Source organism: Neophocaena asiaeorientalis, unplaced genomic scaffold (assembly GCF_003031525.2).
Source record: "Neophocaena asiaeorientalis asiaeorientalis breed wild unplaced genomic scaffold, Neophocaena_asiaeorientalis_V1.1 scaffold118, whole genome shotgun sequence".
Lineage (NCBI taxonomy): Eukaryota > Metazoa > Chordata > Mammalia > Artiodactyla > Phocoenidae > Neophocaena > Neophocaena asiaeorientalis.
Window position 1 is genome coordinate 9,973,166 of NW_020175528.1, and position 23,302 is coordinate 9,996,467.

General features: G+C 34.3%; 1 protein-coding gene across 2 annotated transcripts in view; it reads left to right on the forward strand.

The window, feature by feature from the left end:
* The window catches only part of TSC22D2 (TSC22 domain family member 2), a 50,780-nt gene that overhangs the window by 11,683 nt on the left and 15,795 nt on the right, over window positions 1-23,302 (forward strand). The window contains exon 2 of one of the 2 annotated variants that reach the window (XM_024769092.1): window positions 3,230-3,301. The exons of the other annotated variant lie outside the window; for it this stretch is intronic. Coding sequence (XP_024624860.1) covers window positions 3,230-3,301 — 72 coding nt within the window. The remainder of the gene's footprint in view (window positions 1-3,229; window positions 3,302-23,302) is intronic. 2 annotated transcript variants of the gene reach the window in all.

Sequence of the window (23,302 nt, forward strand, 5' to 3'; positions counted from 1 at the left end):
TATATATATAGTAAATGTTCTTTAATGAATTTTGAATTCCAGACTTGCAGAATAACTTCCAAGTTTACTCTTTGTTATTTTCTTGTATTTACTACCTTCCTCTTTGTGTCACTCTGTTTATTTTAAACCCAGAGTCTCCAAACAGACCTGTGTGAATAGCAGACTTATTCCCATATGGTCTTGGGTGAGCCTGGTAAAAAAGCCAAATTGAGTTTTCAGTTGGTTTAGTTGGCTTTCATTTAATTTGGCAGACTGATTTTCTAAGTACAGTGAAAAAAAGGGGCCTGGCAAATATATCTTGAGAGGATACAAGCTGTTAAATAAACAGTAGTCAGCAACCTCTTAATTCTTTCTTGATATTAGTAGGTCCAATCAGTGCCTTTAATTGCCTTAGACCTAGTCAGGAGAAAAGTAGAGAAACAGTTAAAAGAACAGAAAGGAGTTGAAGTAGGGGAAGCAAAAAGAAGTACACGCACTGGAGACTCCTAGTTAATCAAACAGTTGCTTTGGTGACACACTGGCATCTAGTGTCTATCTGCCTTTCCCAGATTTGGATCATCTAAAAGATACCCTACTGATCAAAATTTTAAATGCCTTCTAGAAAATATTTTTTTTTACAATTCAGTAGATTAATATATGTCTTCTTAAAATTATATTTATGTTTCGCTGCGTTGGGTCTTCATTGCTCCATGCAGGCTTTCTCTAGTTGTGGAGAGCGGGGGCTACTCTTTGTTGCGGAGCATGGGCTCTAGGCACACAGGCTTCAGTAGTTAACGGTGCACGGGCTTAGTTGCTCCATGGCATGTGGGATCTTCCCAGACCAGGGCTCGAACCCGTGTCCCCTGCATTGGCAGGCGGATTCTTAACCACTGCATCACCAGGGAAGTCCCCAGTATGTGTCTTTTAAGTTTTGTTTTGTTTGTTTGTTTATGTATTTATTTAGTTTTGGCTGTCTTGTGTCTTCATTCCTGTGGGCGGGCTTTGTCTAGTTGTGGAGAGCCAGGGCTACTCTTCATTGCAGTGCATGGCCTTATTGCAGTGTCTTCTCTTGTTGCTGAGCATGGTCTTTAGGCACGTGGGCTTCAGTAGTTGAACTCGGGCTCAGTAGTTGTGGCTCGTGGGCTCTAGAGCGCAGGCTCAGTAGTTGTGGCGCACGGGCTTAGTTGCTCCGCGGCATGTGGGATCTTCCAGGACCAGGGCTCGAACCCGTGTCCCCTGCATTGGCAGGCGGATTCTGAAGCACTGTGCCACCAGGGAAGTCCTGATAATATATCTTTTTTTTTTTTTTAACATCTTTATTGGGGTATAATTGCTTTACAATGATGTGTTAGTTTCTGCTTTATAACAAAGTGAATCAGTTATACATATACATACGTTCACATATCTCTTCCCTCTTGCCTCTCCCTCCCTCCCACCCTCCCTATCCCACCCCTCCAGGCAGTCACAAAGCACCAAGCCGATATCCCTGTGCCATGTGGCTGCTTCCCACTAGCTATCTACCTTACGTTTGTTAGTGTATGTATGTGATAATATATGTCTTGATGTCCTATGAGTTTTGAAGTCATGGAATTCTATTGAGTATTTTATTTGATGATCATTGATACTTGATTGCTATTCCAGTAGAAGTTGGAAATCATTTTCTTATTGTACTAATAATACTGCAGACTCTCCTAAGGCACTAGTTAGGGTCTCAGAATTGCCATGTTGTATCTGAACCTCATTTTGACGATAAAGATAATAACTGTCATTTATTGAGCATTGACTAAATGCCAGGAGCACTAGTTACCTATTACCCTGCAAGGCTAGATGGTAATACCACCATTTAACTGATGGAGACAGACCTAGAGAGGTTAAAATTTAACTCTGTTATATGCTTAGCATAGTGGTTTAAGAGCATAAACCCTGGGACCAGATTGCCACTTAACTAGCTCTGTGACATTGGGCAAGTTACTTCTGTCTGACCCAGTTTCCTTATCTGTGAGATGGGAATAATAGTAGCACCTAGCTCTTAGGGCTGTTGTAGTATTGAGTTAATAAATGTAAAGCACTTAGAATAGTGTCTGGTATACAGTATTCTTAGCTTGCTGCTGTTATTCTGCTACAGCACCGGTCAGGAATTTTAGAAGTGATGTGGCAAGTTTTTGTTGGCTCCTTATTGTATGGGTTGGGAGTGGCGGAGACCATGGAAATATGCTGAGGTGGAGACAGAACTATTAGAGAGCAGGTTTGTCAAAAGGTTAGTCTCCTGAGAACTTCTGAGATGTGAGGTGAAACCAGCCTGCTGAGAGCTTGCCCCATTATGATTCTATAGTTATAGCCCTAGGGAATGTGTCTCCAGGGAATAGTAGAACTGGATGGTGATAATGGTGTATAAGTTCTTACCCCTTAAAGGGGCACTGTACAAATGCAGGAAGTTAGAAGTCTGCCCTCCAATTGCAGCACCATTTTTTGCCTTAACCCAGAGAAACCACCCATAAATAAATGAATTCTGAAGGTGGAAATTGTGTCAAGTCCAACCCAGAAAAGGACTCATTGGTCACCATCAAATCCTGTCAAATAGGTCCTATGAAGAATTTTCATATCATGAAGCTATTGTTTAACTAATTTTACATGAATACTGTACCTGAGAACAGCTTTGTTAAACTGTTAAATGTGTAGGGATTTATAAAGGCATCTGATACAGAGTAGTTGTTGATTTTGGCTATGAACTGGTCACATTCATATGTATGTAAATATATACACACACAACTGGGTGCTAGTTAGTATTTCATTTTATCTGTATTACGCCTTTTCTTTAAAACTGTGATCCTGAATTGTTAGTGTCTGCTGGATTTTGTCCAGTTTTAAAATTTCTTTCGAAATGTTTTTAATCAAGCTTATGTGGGTTTTTTTTTCTTTTTATTAAAGCAGTTGCATGGTATTAGAAATCTAAAATCTTTTTTTTTAATTTTTGGGGAAATGAGTTTATTTTATTTTTTTAATTTTTATTGGAGTATATTTGCTTTACAACGTTGTGTTAGTTTCTACTGTACAGCAAAGTGAATCAGCTATACGTATACATATATCCCCTCTTTTGGATTTCCTTCCCGTTTAGGTCACCACAGAGCATTGAGTAGAGTTCCCTGTGCTATACAGTAGGTTCTCATTAGTTTTCCATCTTTTTTTGAAAAGTAAGTGATTTTACTGTACTTTCTCAACTTCATTTCCATTTGATTCTTGGATCTCACAGGAATCCTTCAACTGCTTTCTTCCAAGCGTTCCATTTGAACACGATTCAGGAATCAAAGAACCTCTGGGATAGGTATGAATACTTTCATATGGAATGCATACATGCGAAAGTGTATGCATGAACTGCTTTGTACTGTAATGGTTTCTCATCATTAAAACTGATGTTTATTATTTTAGGAGGGGGGGAAATCACATGGTATCTAGCATGGGACAAAGCAGGAAAATAAACCAAAAGGACAAACTATATTTTAAATAGAATATAGACATACTTTCCTTTTTACTGCACTTAAAAATGTATTTTTTGAAGGGCTTTTTCTATTGGATTTTATTACATGAAATATCCCCTTACCCATGTGTATTTAATGTAAAAACATATTTTATAAAATAAACTACCTACAGTTATTTTAATTTTGTGCCATTTTATATGATTTCTCTGTAAAAGCCTTAGTGACTCAAAGCAAAATGTTATTTCATATTAAGAAATTGGAGGAAGGAAAAGACTAAGGTATCAAAGTAGTAGTCATTGTTTAATTCTCGGCAAGAAAATTTAACCTTAAGCTTGTTTGCTAGAATTCACCAGATCTGCATTACTGTTTTATAATCCCCTAAAACAGTTTGTTTTCTCACAGAAATGTTGTATAAATTTTATTTTTAACTTTTAAAAATAGAGACTGAAGTCTTGGAGTTCATGTATGGCAGCAGATACTTTGGTTTATCTTTCTGCTTAATACACATTTTAAGTAGTATATGCTCTGTTCACTTATTTTGCTGAATATTTATTAGCACTCCATCATTCTGTGTCTAATTAATAGAAGTTGAGTGCCAACAATGTTTTTAAAACTCACACAAAGCTTTGTTAGATTCTTTTAACTCTGCTTGGCAGTGCATTTGTGTCCTTTGGCATATTTTGGATAACACTCGTAGACTCAACTGCATCTCTTTCATTAGAATAGAGTATTGCTATGTGCATGTACATGTCATGTGAAGACATGGTCTACATTGCTCAGAAATGATAACAGTGTCTTAATTCTTAGGCTTGATTTACCGTATCACTCAAGAAATTTTCTAACAAACTGTCTTTTTGGTGATGTGTTCCTTACTTAACTTAAAAATGTTTTTAAATGGTTACTTGTAGAACAAGAAGTTTTAAAATGTATAGTGCTATGTTTATAAATTCAATTTTTAAATTGTATAGCTGTAGCAATATAAATTGAGACATAAATGTAAATTGTGGCATGAAACAAGCATGAAGTTTTAATCATTCAAATGGCTTACCAGATGTAGCCAGGGTGAGTACTTTGGGGCGTGCTTTATACTTTTCCCTTAGAAAAAGGAAAAATAGTACTCTTCAGAAATGTTATAAAATAGTTTTTAGATATATGATAATTTATTTCAAATAGCTAACTTTCATGAGCTACCATGACATCAATATGAATAATACCTATTATTTTCATCAAAACAATGTAGAAAGTTTTGAGCTTTACTTTTTATAATTTGGATCTAATTAAAAGATTTCTTTTCATTATAAAGCAGCTGTAGAAGTTGCCTGCTCATCATTTGTTACAGCTAAATACTCCTTATCTGTTTTCTTTTTTAGATACCAGAAACATTTAAGGTATCAGAAATCAGGCAGGCTGCTTTATCTATAGTTTCTCATGGGTTGAAAATATTTTCTCTTCTTCTTGGAGCCTCTTGTCCAGAACCAAAGAATTTTAACAGATACTTGGATACTTGTCTATAGTGTGTTAGTGCCAAAATATAATCAAAACTTATATTCTATATCAGCCATTCTTCACTGTAAGTTGGCATGTTGGTACCAAGGTGACAAGCCCAATGCAGTAGAAACTGACTAGTGGCTTCCTTTTAGCTTTTCAACTAGCTTAATTAATTTTCAGTTGAGAAGAGCAGTAGTGTCTGGCCTTATTAGTTCTAACCATCTACAACTTCAGTTGGCAGGTATCTGCAAACTTTTTAATAAGCTATGAGCTAATAAAGTATTGTGGGACTGTTTATTCGTTTTCTTCGCAGACAGGGGTTGAAGATTAATGTGTGTTAAGCTTTGAAAAATATCTCACCAAGCTGCCTTGTTCATTTTTGACTATTATAAATTTAAGACTTTTTAATATTATTAATAATTTGGCAATTATCAGTATTTTTCAAGGATGATTCTATTAAATAGAACCATTCAGAGATTTAAGGGACTATAAATTCCTTACATTATCTACTTAAGAGGTATAAATTTGCCTATCAGTGTGGATATATACCATATTTCAGGCTCCTGTTTATGAAATCTTAGAAATCATTTTCAGTAGGGGCAGCTTTTAAGCTCTGTGCCAATTTTTATTAAACCTGCCCTAGATATCTGAAGATTCTTGGTTTTTGCCTTACTTGAAATGAAAGACTGGTATCTTTTTTTCCCCAGAATTCTTTCAGCAGACTATCTTTTAATCAAAATATAAGTAACTAGTATACCTTCCTCACATTGACTTAGAGCTCTCTAATGGCCCGTTTGTTTTCTCCACTATTTAAATTAGAGTTAGCAAGTTGAGAAGCTTTCCCTCAGTCTGCTTCTGCCTATATTTAGATATTCTCTCTTTCCATTGATACCCAGTGTTTTATTCAGTTATTATACTAAAGTCGAAGCTCCTGTCAAGCCTTCCTTTCCCTTTTCCTGTAGGTGCCATCATTTTCTGTCTTCTGCATTGTCATCAGGGATGACTTCTGCAGAGTCATCAGGGAATCAGTAGGCTGAAATCATCACCAAATATAAGAATAATAGATACTGATAGCTAAAATAATACAGGGAGCCCAGATTATTTGCATTGACTGTTTATTAAAATGAATAATGTAGCTTTCTGGAGATTACCTTACTCTCCAGAAAGCTTTTAAGCCCTGTGCCAATTTTTAGTGATAGCCTAGCCTATTGGCATTTCAGAATAGTAACTTGAAAATTTGACTTCCTGTTTTTTCTTGTTTAAAAAACAGCTTCCCAGACTTAATCATTATTGGCATTACTTTGTTAAATCGACAGAATTAGTTTAGAAACCTATCCTGATGATCACTGGGGAGCAGGCTCTCGTTGGGAGTCCTTTGTCTGTAAAAGCTAAGGGTAAGAATTTGTAGCAAACAACTTTACCCTCTTGTAAATATCAGGTCAGTAAGGTAAAGGAGTACTAGAGGGAAGAAACTTTACCTCAGGTAGCCTAAGGGAAGAAATCAGGTAGCTTGTAAGGATTTACCCTTATTGATAAACACTTAAAAGTGTTTCTGCCTCAATGAAGAAAATGCTTAAATGTAGTTAACAAATGAGAGTAACAGTTGCTAGGTGCACCATCTCCTTGAGTCAGCTTGTCCTTCCTCATGATAGCACCAATATTTAAAGAGAAATGAATAAGGAAAGTAGTATACATGAATTATTAACTTAAAATGAATGTCTGAGTAAGTTTATGTCTTTTTCTAGATACTTGATGATTTCAGTTAAATTAAGTCTTTATAGTGATTACTTACATCTAGCTTCACAGTTGTTGCATTAAAACGTTCTTGTTAAATAACCTCAAGTATTTTGTGTTAGAAAAGGCATCCAATATTTCCTGTCATTGTGAGATTTCATTTTTGAAGTTAGGAGTAAATCAGAACTAAACTACTCCTATGACACAATTTGTTTTGTTTCGCTCATACTCCAGGAAGCTTGGATACATCATTAACACCCACTTGTTAACCCAAATGGTAAAAACTCAGGTTTCAGAATTTGGATAATCTAGTCTTTGAATGCTCGGTGCTAATGACTTTTTAAAAATCTTTTTATTGAAGTATATTTTGTATCAGAAAAGTCCACCATTCATAATTGTCCAGCTCAAACTGAACACATCTGTGTGACTAGCACCCAGATCAAGATACAGTAGTATAAGCTCTTCATGACCCCTTCGTGCCCCCTTCCTATTATTTCCCTCCTCTATCTTAACTTGCAGTAAGTGGAATCATACACTATGTATTTTGTGTCTGTCCTCTTTTATCCAGTATTATGTTTGAGGTTCATCTATATGTTTCTGCATAGTGGATCTGAACTACATAATTTTAAAGAATCACCATGGTGGGTTACTTGTTAGAGATTGTTACTGGTTAAATGTTGTCTCCTAATAATTATACTCTAAGTACCTCGAGGATATAAGCCCAAACTGTTATGTAACCACACCAAATATATTTCCTAACAATTTGTACCTAGTACTTACATAATTTATTATCTGATTATATTTTGACCAATTTCAGTTAAGGGTATCTAGTAGAGGATAATCAGAGATGCTAAAAATTAGAGGAAAAGTTTTTAATGGCCTGTCATCTTTTTAGGACTGGATCTCAGATTAGATGAAAACCTAAGAACATGCTTATAAAATGTTCGGATGACGTTAAAGCAGGAAGTCATAGCTATTATTGGATGATAGCATTTGTGAATTTAACAGTCTAAAGTATGTGCAGCAATTGAGAAAATGAAAGAACATGTATGTAAATTCAGGGAGGTTGAAACTTAAGTTGAATAGGTAGAGTAAAAAGTACCTAGATACTGGTTGGCTGCATTTTACAGTAATTGGTTAGCACGTGACAAGCCTGCTACAAAAGCTAATGTAATTTGAGGCAATATTTATCTAAAATGAATAGGAAAAGATGGTGACAGACCTATTGTACTCCATTTCTGTAGGATAGTTACTCTAAATACAAAGCTAACTAGAAAATCTACTTTCTTTATATTCCACCTGGACAGCCAGGTGGGTGTTTCAACAGACAGGCTTGAGCTTACTTTCTGAAAGGAGATGGGCCCCCAGGGAAATAGTCTTGCCAATCACTAGAAATAATAAAGCTGTCATCCTGTTAATCAGGAATGTTTGACTTTGAGGTTTAGAGCCAATTACTTTCAAAATCCCTCTGTGTGGAGTTTTATTGCCCCACCACTTAATTCTAAAGGAAAAAAGAAAAGAGGTAAGAAAAGTTTTGAAATTGATCTACTTTACTTCTGTTTTGTCTTTGTTGCCCATGATTTTAAGAAAACCTCAAAGAGCTGTGAATTTGCTTAAGGAATGGAAGGCTAACAAACTATTCTCTATTAGGGAAGAATTCCCATGTCAGAGACAATTAAGTGGTGGCCACAAATTGGGAAACCAATGGTTGGGTAGAATTTGGTCATGCAGAGTGAAAGGACCAAGGGAAAAGGCACCTTCCAGTTGGAGGAAATAGTGTGAACTACTGTGGAAGTACAGGGCATATGTGATAAGGATGGTTAAATTTGATTGGTGCATAAAACATTTGAAGACAACAGAGAAGAAATGGTGGATTGGATAGAGATCAAAGATATTAGAAGGGTAATGAAGGCCTGAATTAGGCAATGGAGATAAGGAAAGAATGGTTATCAGAAGGTTAGAATTAAAGAATTTTGCTACTGATTGGATATGATAGGGAAGCAGTCAAATTTGACTCCAACATGTCAGACCTAATTGAGGGAATGGTGGTACCATTAGGAAGTATTAGTGAAATAGTTGGTTTGGGAAGGAGAAAATAGTGATGAGATTTTGTTTTGAGTCGAAGAGCCAGTGGAAAGTCAAGGTGGAAGTAAATACTCAGGGTACAGCTTTAGCTGCAGACTTGCAGCTTGGTAGAGAACTTAAGGCTAGAAGAGATTGAAGAATCTTTTATTTATTTGTTTGTTTGTTTATATTATTTTAGAGTTCAAGCTTTAGGAAAGGCTAACATTTCCTAGGAACAGAGTAGGGAAAAAGGGTCAAGCCAGGACCTTGGGCAGCACTACCTACATTTAGAGAACAGCAGAAACTTTGAAGAAGATAAATGGTCTTAGAGACTAGAAGATTCTAAGAATATTATTTCCTAACCAAAAAGAAGGGAAAATCTTTGAATCTCTGTTTTGAAAAAATTTTTAATTTTCAATAATCTTACCAAGTTCAGCATTTGTTAACATTTAGTCATACTTGCTTTATCATCCTAACATTATTTAGGAACCATTTAAGAGTAACTTGCAGGTAGCATGTCTATTAACCCCAAAATACTTTAGCATATGTTTCCTATCATGTAAAAAATAGTATAATTACCAAATTCAGATTTGTTAGACTATTATCTAATATGTAACATACAGTTCATATTTACGTTTTTGCCAGTTGTCCCAATAACGTCATTCATGATGACCATTTTTTACCTGATCCAAGAGCCTAAACAAGATCACAGATTACATTTAATTATGAAACACCTGTCTTTTTTCCTCCTGTCTTATATAAATAAATAAGTACTTCACTTCTATTAGCCTCCTTTAAGATTGTTTAAATATTCACCAATAAAGGAAGTGCTAATGTTCTGGATGAAATACTGGGGAAAAAGGCATCTGCTTAACTGGTCTGTATTATAGGGGCTGGGGAGAAGAGAGAGGAAAGGAAGTACTGCCTAAAATCCAGCTAAAACAACTACTGGCATTAGAGAAGTTTTTAAGAGGAGTCTTTTATTTCTCAAAGTTTAGTAGGGGGATGGCAAGAGAAGAACATGTGGATATTAATGTGGGTATATCCCTTAGAACAGAAATTGAGGTATATTCTTGTACTAGTTTTTTCTATACTGTGATTTTTATACATATGTATTAAATTGGGATTTTAATTATCTTGAGTTGAGAAAAAGTAGTATAACTTAAAGACATTTTTACTCACCACTTGGGTTCACAACGTATGTGACTGCTATCCTTTATGGTTTGTTGTATCCTCCTAGTTTTATTGTGATAGCTGCCTAAGGTGGATTGTCTGCTGCCAGATTTCTAACCATAGATCTGTATCTCATTGTTAGAAGTGGTGTTTCAGTGGATCCTAAGCATTTCTTCTCCTCTTAGCTTTTCTGTGGCTAGCTGAAATGGGACACCTGACATGCTGATATTATTTTCAGCACATGACTGGGCTTCAGAATTGGTGATGAGAAATTAACTGCTCATCCACTGTTACATGCTTCTGTTCATGTGCTTACCACCTTCTTTAGTTAGTAAATTTTCTCTACATAAGTCACCACAGCCTACCTACTCTGAGAGGTATTGATAATTATTTTCAGGATGAAATTTGAGAAACAATTAAAAAACTCGGAAATAAGGTCTCTTTGTTATTGTTGTATTTTAACTTTTCACCAGATGGGTTTTAAGTAAACCAAGCCTTTGAACAGAACAGAAACGTGTGTGTATAATTTGCTAAACCCATCTTATTTTTTTTCCTGAAGAATCTAGAACTCTAGCAAAGCTTTTTAAGAGAAGACTCTTACTGAACTTGTTCAGATGAGAAGGAAATTTAAATATAGCCTGAAATTATTGAACCAGAACAAACATATAACATCTGTTTGGGGTTTTTTTCCATTCTAGTTCTTCAACAATTTAAAAGTATGAACTCATTCATACCTCTTCTATGTATTTAAACCTGCAGATAGTTTTGGCAGCCTATTGAGAAGAAAGAAATATTAAGTGGAATTATTTTAATATTTTGTTTTCATTAAGATTTGGGTTGATAGGTAGTTAGATGAGAGAAATGACTGACTGTATTCTAGCTGACATTCTTTGTGTGTGTGTGTGCACTTGTACTAATATTCTAAATCATGCAAATCAGGAAATGTATTAGATTTTTGTGATGGATATAGAGCATTTAAATGCATTTGCTTACCAGAAATTAGCTTCTGTGTTTAGGCTTCACTTGACAACTTCTAAAATTTTTTCCACATTTGACAAGTAAATTTAAATAGGTGGTAATAATTTAGAATGTGTATTCATTGATAAATATCCTCAAGAAATAACATTTTTATGCTGCTTTGTTTCCTGGTTATTGTCAAAGTTTGAAGATCCTCGGTGATAAATACTAAAAAATTTGGAAGGTGCTCATTGTATTTTTTTCGGTTTTTAATTGTGATATTTGGCCCAGAAATAGTGGTGCTGTAACCTGTATCCTGGAAGCCAAAAACATCTTTCTATTAATACATGTCTACTAGTGGTAATATCAAGATAAAGAAGGTATTCTCTTTCTAGACCTACACACTATTAGAAGGAGAACAGGAAGGGAAAAAGAGTTGTTGTGTCTGACTAATCCCACTCATGTTCACAGTGACTATTAACCATTAATCTTCAGAAAATTTCTGTCTTTATTTACAGCAGCTGTTTCTTAGATATTGCTAACTTAGTCCAGAAAATGCTGCTAAATGTATGTCTGGGATGGTCATAGCGTAGTTTGTTTCAAGAAATTAGACGTTAACTCTTAGGCGTAACTCTTAGGCATGTTGATATTTAAAATTTTAAGAACAGTTACATTTCTTTTATGTTAACTGTTGTTATAACAAGAGCTCGAAGTCAAATATATAGCTCTGTGTTATTAACAAAGCCTGCAGGACCTTATTGCATATATTTGAGTAACACACAACTTGCTTCTGCTTACTTTGTTTTTCCATTTTTATCTTCTCCCACCCCCAATTTCAATTTCCTTTTTTTTTCTTCTTTTTTTGGTATCCTCTCTATAAGCTGTTTCTACTCCTTTTGAAAGAAAGAAGAGTATGAATCATTTGTGAATAAACATGATCTGTTAAAAAATATCTATCACTATCTTGTTAGAGCTCTTTTTCAAAGCTGCATTAATGAAATTCTTGCCTGTCTTTCACCAGTAGGTGCATTTGATACAATACATAAAATGCTAAACATCTTTTTTTTTAAGTTTTTAACATAACAGATCACTGTCTTAAATTATATCTTGGCTCAACCACAGGTACAAGTTTCCTATAATTGTGTATGTCTTTTTATATGTGAGTTTCTTGGAACACTGTGTCAGTGTTCTTATTCTGTTAGGTACGTTTGGGCTAATTTTTTTCCATAAGTTTATCTTTGATATTTCTAGCCTCATTTCTCCTATACATATGGAAAGACTATATGTAATTATCAGGAGCATGCAGGGTTGCCCCATTTTCCCCTTTTCACCATTAAACAATAAGTATTTCTGACTTTTACAGAAGCAAGCATTGATCTATATGATGTCTAAGAATTCTCAAAACAGTGCAGTAAACTTTTTAAAGAAATGTGTTTTACACTTTGAAAGTGAAATTTTGTACCAAAAGAAGCTAAGCACATTCATTCAAATAACAAGTTCCTTTAGGAACTCTTAGGTATAGGTTTGTCTGATTTCACATATCAGTTTTCAAATAATGACTTGGAAATTGCAAGTCTTCTACCTCTTTGCCCCTGTGCTCACTCTTTTGTTCTATTAATATAAGTTTGCCATAAAATAAGCTAAATAATGGTAAACTTAAGCCTAGTTCTTGCTGGACTATACTATAAGAACTTTCAATAGCACATTCTCAGTTAAATGGGATTTTTTTTCCTCAGCAATTAAAGAAGAATGAAATGATATCTATAGGAAATGTTCAAGATTTGTTTTTGATAGCAATCTTGCCAGAGATTCAAGATTATGATTGATATATTAGAACAGCTTTCTAAATAAATATTCATTTTTAGGAGAATTCTAAGTTAAATTTTAAAGGATATCTAATTAATCTTAACTCTGTTACTCATCCACAAGCACTTCAGTTACTCAGTTTTATTTCAGATTTTTAATAAGGATTTCCTACATGTTGGAATTTAGTGATTGAAACTCTTCAGTTGTGAGCCTTTTACTCAGTAACAGCTAATTTTGAAAATGCATGCTTGGGAAAAATTTGATACAGAAGTTTTACATACTTTCAGTGTATACAGCTCTTACGTCCTAAATTTCCTATACATTTGTATGGTGCACACACCCTTAAAATTATCTTTTTTATAAGCATCACAGTAAAATAACTAAGTCTGCTTTATATGGCTGGTTTAATTCTGTCTTCCAAAGATTTTTTTTTTTCCAGGCATTTATCATAACAGTGCTTGTTGTTGGCTGGTCCTTTAACAAAGGACCGTAGTCTGCCCTTTAAATGACTAGTTCATCAAAGCCTTACAGACAAGCAAATTACCAGCATTACTGATAGATATATCTCAGGAAGCATTTACTTTGCTAAATAAGTATTGTACCTTCTCATGAGACTTGTCCCTCAAAAGAGTAAATCATTAAAGTGTCTTCTTTTGTTTTTTAAATTATGGTAGTATTTTGGTTGATAGGAGACAAGAGTTGCATAAAAACTTTCTAAAAACATTTTGGTAATAATGTTGATGAAATCACCACAACCTTAAACTATTATTTATCCAAATAAATATGGATTTTTGCCTTCACCAGGTGATTATTGTCTTTTCATAGCCCAGCCTTATAATGTAGTTGTGTGGTTTTATTCAAGTCAAATGTGTTGTGAGATTACATTTGGAAAGACTATATTTGTAAATTGGAAAAATTCTAATAGATCTTCAGATTGTATAGAAGACTTTTAAATGACCGTGTGTGTTTAATAGAAAATTTCCATTAAAAGTTAAAATCTATAACAACGTAACTCCATCCCCCTGTATTTGGGTCAAATATCTCTGGAGAGATGGCTACAGAGTTTCCTTTACATTGCTGTCTTTAAGTTTTCTATCGGTTTGCACATATTAGTCTTCTTGAATAGGGCCTCCTCCTTTCCCCCTCCCCCTTACCCCATTATGCCATTTTATTTAGGGGGTTAATGTAGGTAAAAATATGCCCATAAATATGAGGGTTGCCTTTTCTGTGGATTACTGGCAACTAAAAATATAAATCAGCATTCTTATCAAACAGAAAATGTTATTAATATTACCTTCCAGCGATTAAAATAGGTGCCCAATTGAAAGCTTTGTAAAAAAATTTAATAAACGTAAGATTATATTCTTAAGGAAGTAAGTTTTACCATTATTAAATCCTCCTACGCCCAGTTTTCTTCCATGCCCATACGCAGATGAGCAGTAGGATTACTCCTGAATAGGATACATTGTTATATCTATTATATAAAACACATAATAAAATTTCATTCTCTCCATCATGTTCTCTGATTTTAAAATTGGGGATGATAGAGATAGACTAGGATTTAGGTATAAAAATTGAATGCTGTCTTGAGCATTTAAATGAATGATATAGATTATTACTGATCCAGCCACCTGTGCTGTATAAGTCTAGAAATTCATATATGGATGTGGACCAAACAGTAGAACTCAAGTGCCATTCTGCAGGACTACAAAGCTGTCTATACCAAGTTATGGTGTTAAATCATAATTTCTGGATCATGATCTTAAACCTTTGATTGGTTCCATTTCTACTTGACTCTTTATTAACAAGTATTCTGATGGCCTCAAAGTCCATGTTATTTAAAGTTTGAAGTATCCATATCAAATATGAAATTATTTTACATTAAAATACTTAAGTACAAAATATCAGTTGTGTAATCATGGTAAAACATACAACTTTGCTATAAAAGATTTCTAAAGGCTATTTGATTAAAACACTTATTTACTTAAACTCTTTGCTAGAATTTTTTTTAGAATTCAGCATCGGAGGAGGAATGTGACATAATAATGATCGAAAGCCGAAAGTTTAAAAGTTGTGATGCCCTCACATGGTTGGAGGGTTATTCTAGCTTCTAAGGACTGAATGTTGTCCACAAGAGTGTCTCATCAGGTCATAAATTGGTAAGACTTAATGGATTAGATTTTATGTATTATACCTGATGTTATTGTATTGAGATGAATATTTATGAACAAACTGAGCACATTGTATAACTTAAGAGTATAGTATTAAATATATAAGTTAAAACTTGGAATTTTAAATACTTGGAGTATGTAATTCTTTCAGAGTCTCATGAGGCTCAAGACCCTGTCTTTGCAGTGGTGTTTAATAATCAGTTTAAAAAATAAAGTGACATCCTATATTATAGTAAGATTATTTAAATATTGCTATTGCATCTGCTGTAGATGCTTACAGTATAGTTAGGGGCCCCATATACCTTCTAGTTAATATCCCAAGAGATATTTGAGAAATAATATATTAATCTTTTATTTTTATAAAAAAATTTTCATCCATTTTCTCCATGAAATATAATTTAAATAGTTTTATTTACTTGTGGGATTTTATTTTTCTCAATAAAAGGCATTTTTCCTGCTGTCTCTAAAAATAAAAGCCAAAGAAATTTTCTCAATTCCTAGTTGAGAACACCTAAGATGACAATATCAAATGAAAATGATATATTTGAAGTCAATATACATTTTTTGTGTGCCCTGAAAAAACATTTCCTTTCAGAACTGTATTCTGCTTAGAAAGCAAAAATTTTCAAATTTGTTTTGTATACCTTCTTATTTTGCTTTGTTTTACACAGCTGTATTTTGTAGGGGGACTCTCAAAATAATACAGTTTAGATTAGGATAATACTGTTTAGATTAGGATATCATAATCTTCAACCTGATCATCATATTTTGTGTATGAAGAAAAAGAATCTGGGTTAAGTTATACTTCCAATGTTATACAGAAAATATTAGAATTAATATTTTCATTAAAATACGGTGCACATATCCTGCAAGTCTATCCAAGTTATTTGAAAGTATCATCTAAATAGGGTACAATATCTATTTCTGACCTTATTCTTAACCAGAGATATGTTATTCTCTTACACACACACATATCCGTTCTGTCTTTTGAATAATATTCTAAATTGTTTCAGATAATAGTATTCCATGACTTCGTGTTGATCATATTCTGTATATAAACTTAAGGTTCTTAAACCAGTAATAACAATCAATGGTAGTCTGGAAGGAAATACAACAAAACTTGTCCCTTATTCTATATATATTTTTCATTTTTATTTTTTTATTTTATACAATATATCTGTATAACTTTGGTAGTTAGGAAAATACGTTCTAATTTCTTTAGTAGGATATCCATATTTAGTAGTCAGTGGGTAGCCTTCAGGGGATCCTGAAGCCTGTGGAATTTTGGATAGAACTTTATGTATGTTTTCAGTGAAAAGTTCAGAGTATTTGCCAGGTTTTCAAAAACAGTTGAGTAACATTGCTAGTGAATGTTTGTGTCTAAAGGACAAGCCTTGTTAGACACCCAAGTATGTGACTTATGAATAAAGTTTTTAATGAATACACTGATCTGTTAACTCCTACTGATATTTTTCCAAGGCTAGTTTATTATAAGTGACCATTAGACTGATGGAACAAATCAGAGCCTAATTGGTTTTAGTTTAGAACTTGCATTCTGTCCGTCTCTGTGCTCAAGTGTTGATTGGATTTCTCCACAGAGTAGTTGCTTTTTTTGCTACTTAGTGGTTACTGTGTGTCAGGGACTGCTAAGTAAAAATACTTAGCATGATACCATAGTAAGCATTTTTGACATGTTATCTCATTTAATGTTCACAGCAGTTGTATAGATACTATCAATAGCCTCAGTTTATAGAGAAGAAAATTGAAAGCCTGGAGAGATTAAGTAACTTTTTCGGGTCACATAGCCATTAAGTGGTAGAACTAGGATTCAAATCTAGCTTTCTAAGTGGAGCCTGGGCTCTCAATTGATATGCAGGTATAGAGAGTAACCCTGGAAAACTTGAAGGATAAGATAAGGGAAAATTTCATGTTGTATGAAGATGTGAATACATAAATTTGATTTCCTTTGAACTTAAGTATTGATAGCAATGGGTCATCCTCATTATAAAACCATCTTTTAAAGCACTTGCCAAAAAATAAATTTGGTAAGTTGCTTACTGTCTAAAATCATTTATTGTATTGTAAAATAACCTCCATTCAAATTTAATGCTTATAATTATAAGCAAGTATATATGTATTAGAAAAGTTTTAGTACTTACTAGAATAGTATTGTACTAACTGTAACCATTAAGGAATTCACCCTTTAATATTTAGGATTTATAAATAGCAAACACTGGAAGCAGTTTAAAAAGCTACTTCAAGCCGCGAATGTTTCTTGGGATAGGGACATGAATCACATGTAAAACCCCCTACTAAGCCACATCACATTTGCCCTTAGTTGTGAATAATTCTATAAAGAAACCTCTTTTATGTCTACTTTTAAAACATTTTTGCAGCAAAATTTATTTGGGGGGGGGGAAATGGATTTTATTGAGCACCTACTTTGTGCAAATCCTTTTCATTGGTTTAATTTTATCCTCAGATGAGCTCCAAACCTTATAACCTTTTCCCTATTTTTAAGTGTTTATAATAAAGTTCCTGAGTCTAAATATGGCTTAAAGGTAAATCTACAATAAAAGTACTGCTTAAAACAAAAACAAGTAAAACTATAAGAATTTTTTTTCTTCAGTTAAATTGAAGTAGACTGCAGGTCAAGTATAAACTTGATTGAAAATATACAAACAATAGGTCATCAGAATATGAGAATCCTGTATTAAAAGTCCCCTTTCAGATAATATATTTGTACCCCAGCTTTTTTAGTAGTAATATATGTACCCTTTCAAAATTAAGCTATGGAAGTTTGGGAAATAGAATAAGAACAGTTACACCTAACCCATGTTTTAGCACAATTGCTGTCTCAGTGTTTACATATTCCCTTCCAGACTTTGAGCATATATGCATGGATATTAATAGTTGCAATCATGGTTAAGTAGCTTTTAAATAGTTTTTAGTGTTCCAGATATTTGTCCATTTGTACAAAGCTTATACTGATATATATAAGTTTTGAATTTTGGACTGATATTTCGACAACTGTGAAACCGTCCTTTCCAGTTTTTCTTCCTACCTCTCTGGTTGTTTCTTCTCAGTCCCCTTGGCAGACTTTTCCTTTCTTTTTGTCCTTTCAAGTATTATTGGTGTACTCAGGATGGTGTCCAGACCCACTCTTCACATTCTTTATCATGCTAAGAGCATATAGATGGCTTTGGATGTCCTCTATATGCTGTAGGAAGCCATGTATATGCACCTGGCACTCAAACTCATTACCTGTGCATCTGTCCTTACGTTCAAATTTCCCTGATTTTTCACAGCCAACTTTCATAGCTATCTCCTCTTTCATAACCAGTTAATGACAAAGTGCTGCCATGTCTACCTCCTGAGTATTTCTTCAGCATATTCATCTCTCTCATCATCTATTCAGGGCACAGTCCTTTATTAATTGGAATTGCAACAAACTTCTAACTGGCGTTCATTATTTGAGTTTTCCTGCTGTTCTTTTTACTTGGAACATTTGTGTGTGTGTATCCTTTTCTTCTCCACCCAACTGTGGCACTTCCTCTACTAAACATTTTTCCTTGACCCTAGATCTTGATTATATGCTCCCAAAACACCCTCTATAATCTTGCCCTGTCTGAGCATTTATCACATCTCTGACTTGTCTGTCTCTTTCATTAAATTGTAAACTCTGAGATTATGTTTATTTGATAGTGTATTTCCTTAAAAAGCAAGAGTCAGCTGTAAAAAGTAAGTCACCTAACTCCTAAGTCAATATTCTTTGAGTATTTTATGACATTCAGATTTAGGCCGCTATACCTAAGTAATACAGATTACATAGTTAACGTATTAAGTGCTTACCATGTGCCAGACATTCATGTGTTATCTCACTGAATCCTAGCATCTGGTCCTATTATTATCCTTTGAAGAGGCTAAATAACTTGTGTGAGGTCATATCGTAAAAATGATGGAGTTGGGATTCAAACCTGGGTATGACTCCAGAGCCAAAGCCCTTTTATTTGATACCACCTCTGAGTTTATCCTCTGAGTCTAGAATTATATATCTGAGTTGGAGGGGAATTTAATGGTCATTTGTTCCAACCACTTGTCTCATACTTGAATCATGTCTGCAACACACCTTCCAAGTTGTCATCTAGCCTTTGAACACCTCCAGTGATGTTTATCTTAGCATCCTGGTCTTCTTTCTTTTTCCATTTCATGTTTAAACCTTTTATAAGCCCTTCCTGTACAGCAGAGAATCTAAAATGTGAAGCAGAAAAATATCTTGCCATCACTTAAAGATTTAGGAAAGAGATTAGGTTCATGTAAAAATGTAAGCTGCAGTACAGTCTATGGAAACATTGAACCGAGCATATTCTCTAGTTAGTTCTGTTAGTTTTCATATCTGCTATAATCAAGAATATGGGTTCTAGTTCATGGCCTTAAGTCATCGGTTTTAGTTCTAAAGCTCTTTTTCAAAATGGATAAGGAGACATTGCTTAACATCTTAGAGATCGCAAGGATGTTTCCCCTCTTCGAAATTATTGATTCTAGTGATGATGTAAGAGTTTCATGGGACTGCTTTATATGTGCTTTGATCCAGCAGTGTAAAAAGAGTGAAGTACATCTGAATTTCTTCACAATCCTGGATCTAGTTCACTTAGAACTTTTACTTGTTCATGACACATGCTCAAAGGCATGACAGTTTGAGTTGTCTTCTTTCTCTGACTTGACCAAACTGGCAAGTCTTTGGTCTCCTCTTTCCACTTTCAGGATAGCTGTTGGTTTCTTTTACTTTTTCCCTAGATTCAGTTCTGTCTGTCTATAGAGAATGATATTGGGGAATACCCCATAGATGGATATTTATGAAGTGTGATTATACAATTAAGCCTTCACTAGATTTACAAAAAGATTTTCCCCTGAATCCATGATTCTAATGTAAAAAGACGTTTGTCAAGATTTTTATCCAAAAGATCATTGAGTTTTTAAAGTCCGCCTTATTTTCCACAAAGTCTACTATGACTTTGTCATCACCATGTTCCATACATGGAACTGCTAAGTTTCAGTGGCATAATTTTGTCAGAAGTAACCTGAAAATCCATAGAGCTGACTTTTCTTTTCCTCAAACTTAGACAGTTTCTCTACTTACTTCAGTTGCCTATATTATATTAAAAAATGTTATACTTTCTTCCTTCTCAGTGAGAAACAGTCAATCAGATGCTTTCATCACAAAAAGGTTTATTGGCTTTTTATTTAAGCTGAGTTTGTCAGGGAGAAGAAAAAACAAATTCTCAGGTCTTCCCATTTTCACTGTGTTCCAGTGATACCCTTAATTAGTTTCTAATAGTTTAAGTAGCTGGTTAATTTCTGAACTCTTTTTCCTGGCACAGTAAACTCAACTTGACATAAGTTCATGTTGAATTTATAAAATATAATTAGATAATATATTAAATACTGTATGTTTTATTCCATCTTTTTCTTCAATTTAATGTTCAGTATCAGTTATATGCAGAGTGTTGCAATAAGTAGACCCTTGAGATGGACACAATTCCAGCCTTTAAGGTTTAATTCAAGGGAAAAGAACATTCAGTGAAAACAACAAAAACAATTATTTATGGAAGAGTCAGAGGGATGGGGCCTACCGGCAAGAAATGAAGAGAGCAAAGATTATGTTGGTAAAGCATCCCATTTCATTTCATTCTTATCTCTAGAATCTAAATTGATTTAACAAATTTCAAGTCATGATGTAAGTCTAGAAATCATCATAAAATTTTTACATAAATTGATGCCTACAAACTATTGTAAAGTTCTGCCATTAACCATGTCTATCTTACAGAATTGTTATTGCCTGGAATAATTCCAGGATGTGGATCTAGATTGAAATGAGAAGAAGTAGGGAATTCCTTGGTGGTCCACTAGTTAGGACTTGGTGCTTTCACTGCCGGGGGCCCGGGTTCAATCCCTGGTTAGGGAACTAAGATCCCTCAAGCCGAGCGGCCAAAAAAAAAATAGAGAAAGAAGTGAGAAAAAGTAGTTAGCTGTTAAAAACTTTTTGCCACTGAAAATGTACATATCTGAGTACAGTTCTCCTTGAGTAAAAAAACCTTGTAACCCTTTAGATTTTATAATACTGCTACTTTATACTTTTCTTTATTGTCCTATACCAAAATTCCTTTTTGACTTAGGTAATTCTAAAGCAGTGATTCTCAACTAGAGTAAATGTGGTTTAGAAGCAAAACAACACTTTATCCCTCTCCTTTGAGTTGTTTTTAGTAATATTTATTGTTGTAATGTCATGTAACACTAAAGAAAGGCATGAGATAGTTTTAGCTAAACAGTTTTTTGCAAGTTTTTATGTTGAATTAAACCAATTCAGTTATATCTCAGTGGCCTTTGGAAAAATTTCCCCCAGTAAGTTAAGATTATTTATATTCTGAACAATGAAAATTTGAGATTCTATCGAGGATCAAAAAGAATTTTACTAATGTTCAGTCCACATAATGCTGTGCTTAATAAATATCGATGTAAGTTTAAATCTCAAGTCAAACAATTTTTATTAGCATATATTTTGTGACTGCATTGAATCTTTAACATTTGATTGAGTACAAAGAAATCAAGTAAATTTAAAGCATAACTAGGATTATTTCTTTATTTGGGTGAGACATAAATACAAAGGTTGTTCCCTAACACTAATCATAATTTTTATTTGTACGTCACTGCTTCATTTGTAATCCAATATACACTGGGATAGTAGACCTTATATAGTGTCAAAATCCAAATTCATCCAAACAATTGAAGGAACAAAAATTTTTTAAGTGTCTACTATTGTAAAAAGTCTCATATAATCCTCACAGTAATCCTTTAAGGTAGTACAACCATGACCTCATTTTACAGATGACGAAACTGGTTTCAGTATGTTAACTTGGTAGGATCACCTCATTAGTAAGTAGTGGAGTTGGGATTTTAAAACCAGCTTGTCTAATTCTAAAGCCTGTATTCTTAAACCACTTTATTACTCTGAGAATTCAGCGTTTTGTTTCGGCAGCTGCTGAGAGGTAAGCTGTCTCACTCCCACAGTGAAGTGGAGAGCAAAAGAGAGTTAGGCCAAGTGGTAGTAAAGTGATAACCTAGACAGTTTTAACTCTTTAGGGCATTTCTTCACAGTACTTTCCTTGTATTTGTTGAAGATCAGCCATTTAATTCTTTGCTCAAACCCAAACCAACCTAAATTTTTAAAACATCGCAAATGCAAAACATTCATTGATTTATTAAAAGTAAAATAGACCAGATTTTTTCCCTGATAGAATATTCTCTTCATTTTTTAAAAAATATTTTATTTATTTTTTATTTTTGGCCACATAGGGTCTTAGTTGCGGCATGCAGGATCTTTCACTGTGGCATGCAGGCTTCTCTCTAGTTCTTCTCTCCAGTTGTGGCGTGCGCGCAGGCCTAGTTGCCCCATGGCATGTGGGATCTTAGTTCCCTGACCAGGGATCGAACCCGAGTCCCCTACATTGGAAGGCGGATTCTTTACCACTGAACCACCAGGGAAGTCCCTATTCTCTTCATTTTATTGAAGGGTAATGACCGTGCTTTGGTGCTGTCCCTTAATGAAGCAACTATCTCTTTAAAAAAACCTCATGATACTTTTATTCTTCTGGGTTTATCCCTATTTCAAAACAGTTCCTTGATAACTTCCATTTTCATTTATTACTATCCTTGGACTTTGGGGACAGATTAGGAAGGGACATAAGGTGGCAAAGAAAGATTAACTATTAACCTAGGAACAAAAGCTGGGTTTTAGTCAGATAACTCTAGTGGCTAATTTTGCTTTGTCAAATATATTGTCCATAGAATTATGTTTTTTCTGTAAAGCTATTTTAAATAGTATCTCTGCATCTTCAAGAAATGGACATAAATGAAGAGATTAGCTATAACATGAGCAAAAATTACCTCTGTGCTCTTCACTGGTATTTGGCATTTAATATTCAAGAGGATAGTCTCATTTTGACTCATTTGGTTAGGCCTCATCGTGGAAATGGGATTGAGAGGATTTGTTCAAGAATACCTGCTGAGTTGGAAAAAAATAGTACGTGGAATGCTTGAGAAAGAAGAGGCAAATGTGAGGCCATTCAGCAAAAGAAATAATTAGCTTTCCCAAGAAAGGGCAGTTTCTTCTCATCCCATCTTCTACAACTCTTTACCTGCTAGTCTCCTCCAGTGCTTTGGCCCTTATTTGTCTTCACTCTTTAACCAAACTCATCTCTCACAATTTGAGCTACCTACCACATTCTGATAACTCAAATCTAGACTCGTCACCAGAGATTACTCTAGAGTTCTAGATGCCTATTTCTAGCAACCTTTCCTTATTTCTCAACCTTCTTTCTTTATTTCTCCACCATGATCTATATCCCAGATGTCTCAAAATTCAAAAGTCCCAAATGTAACTTCAAATTTCTCATT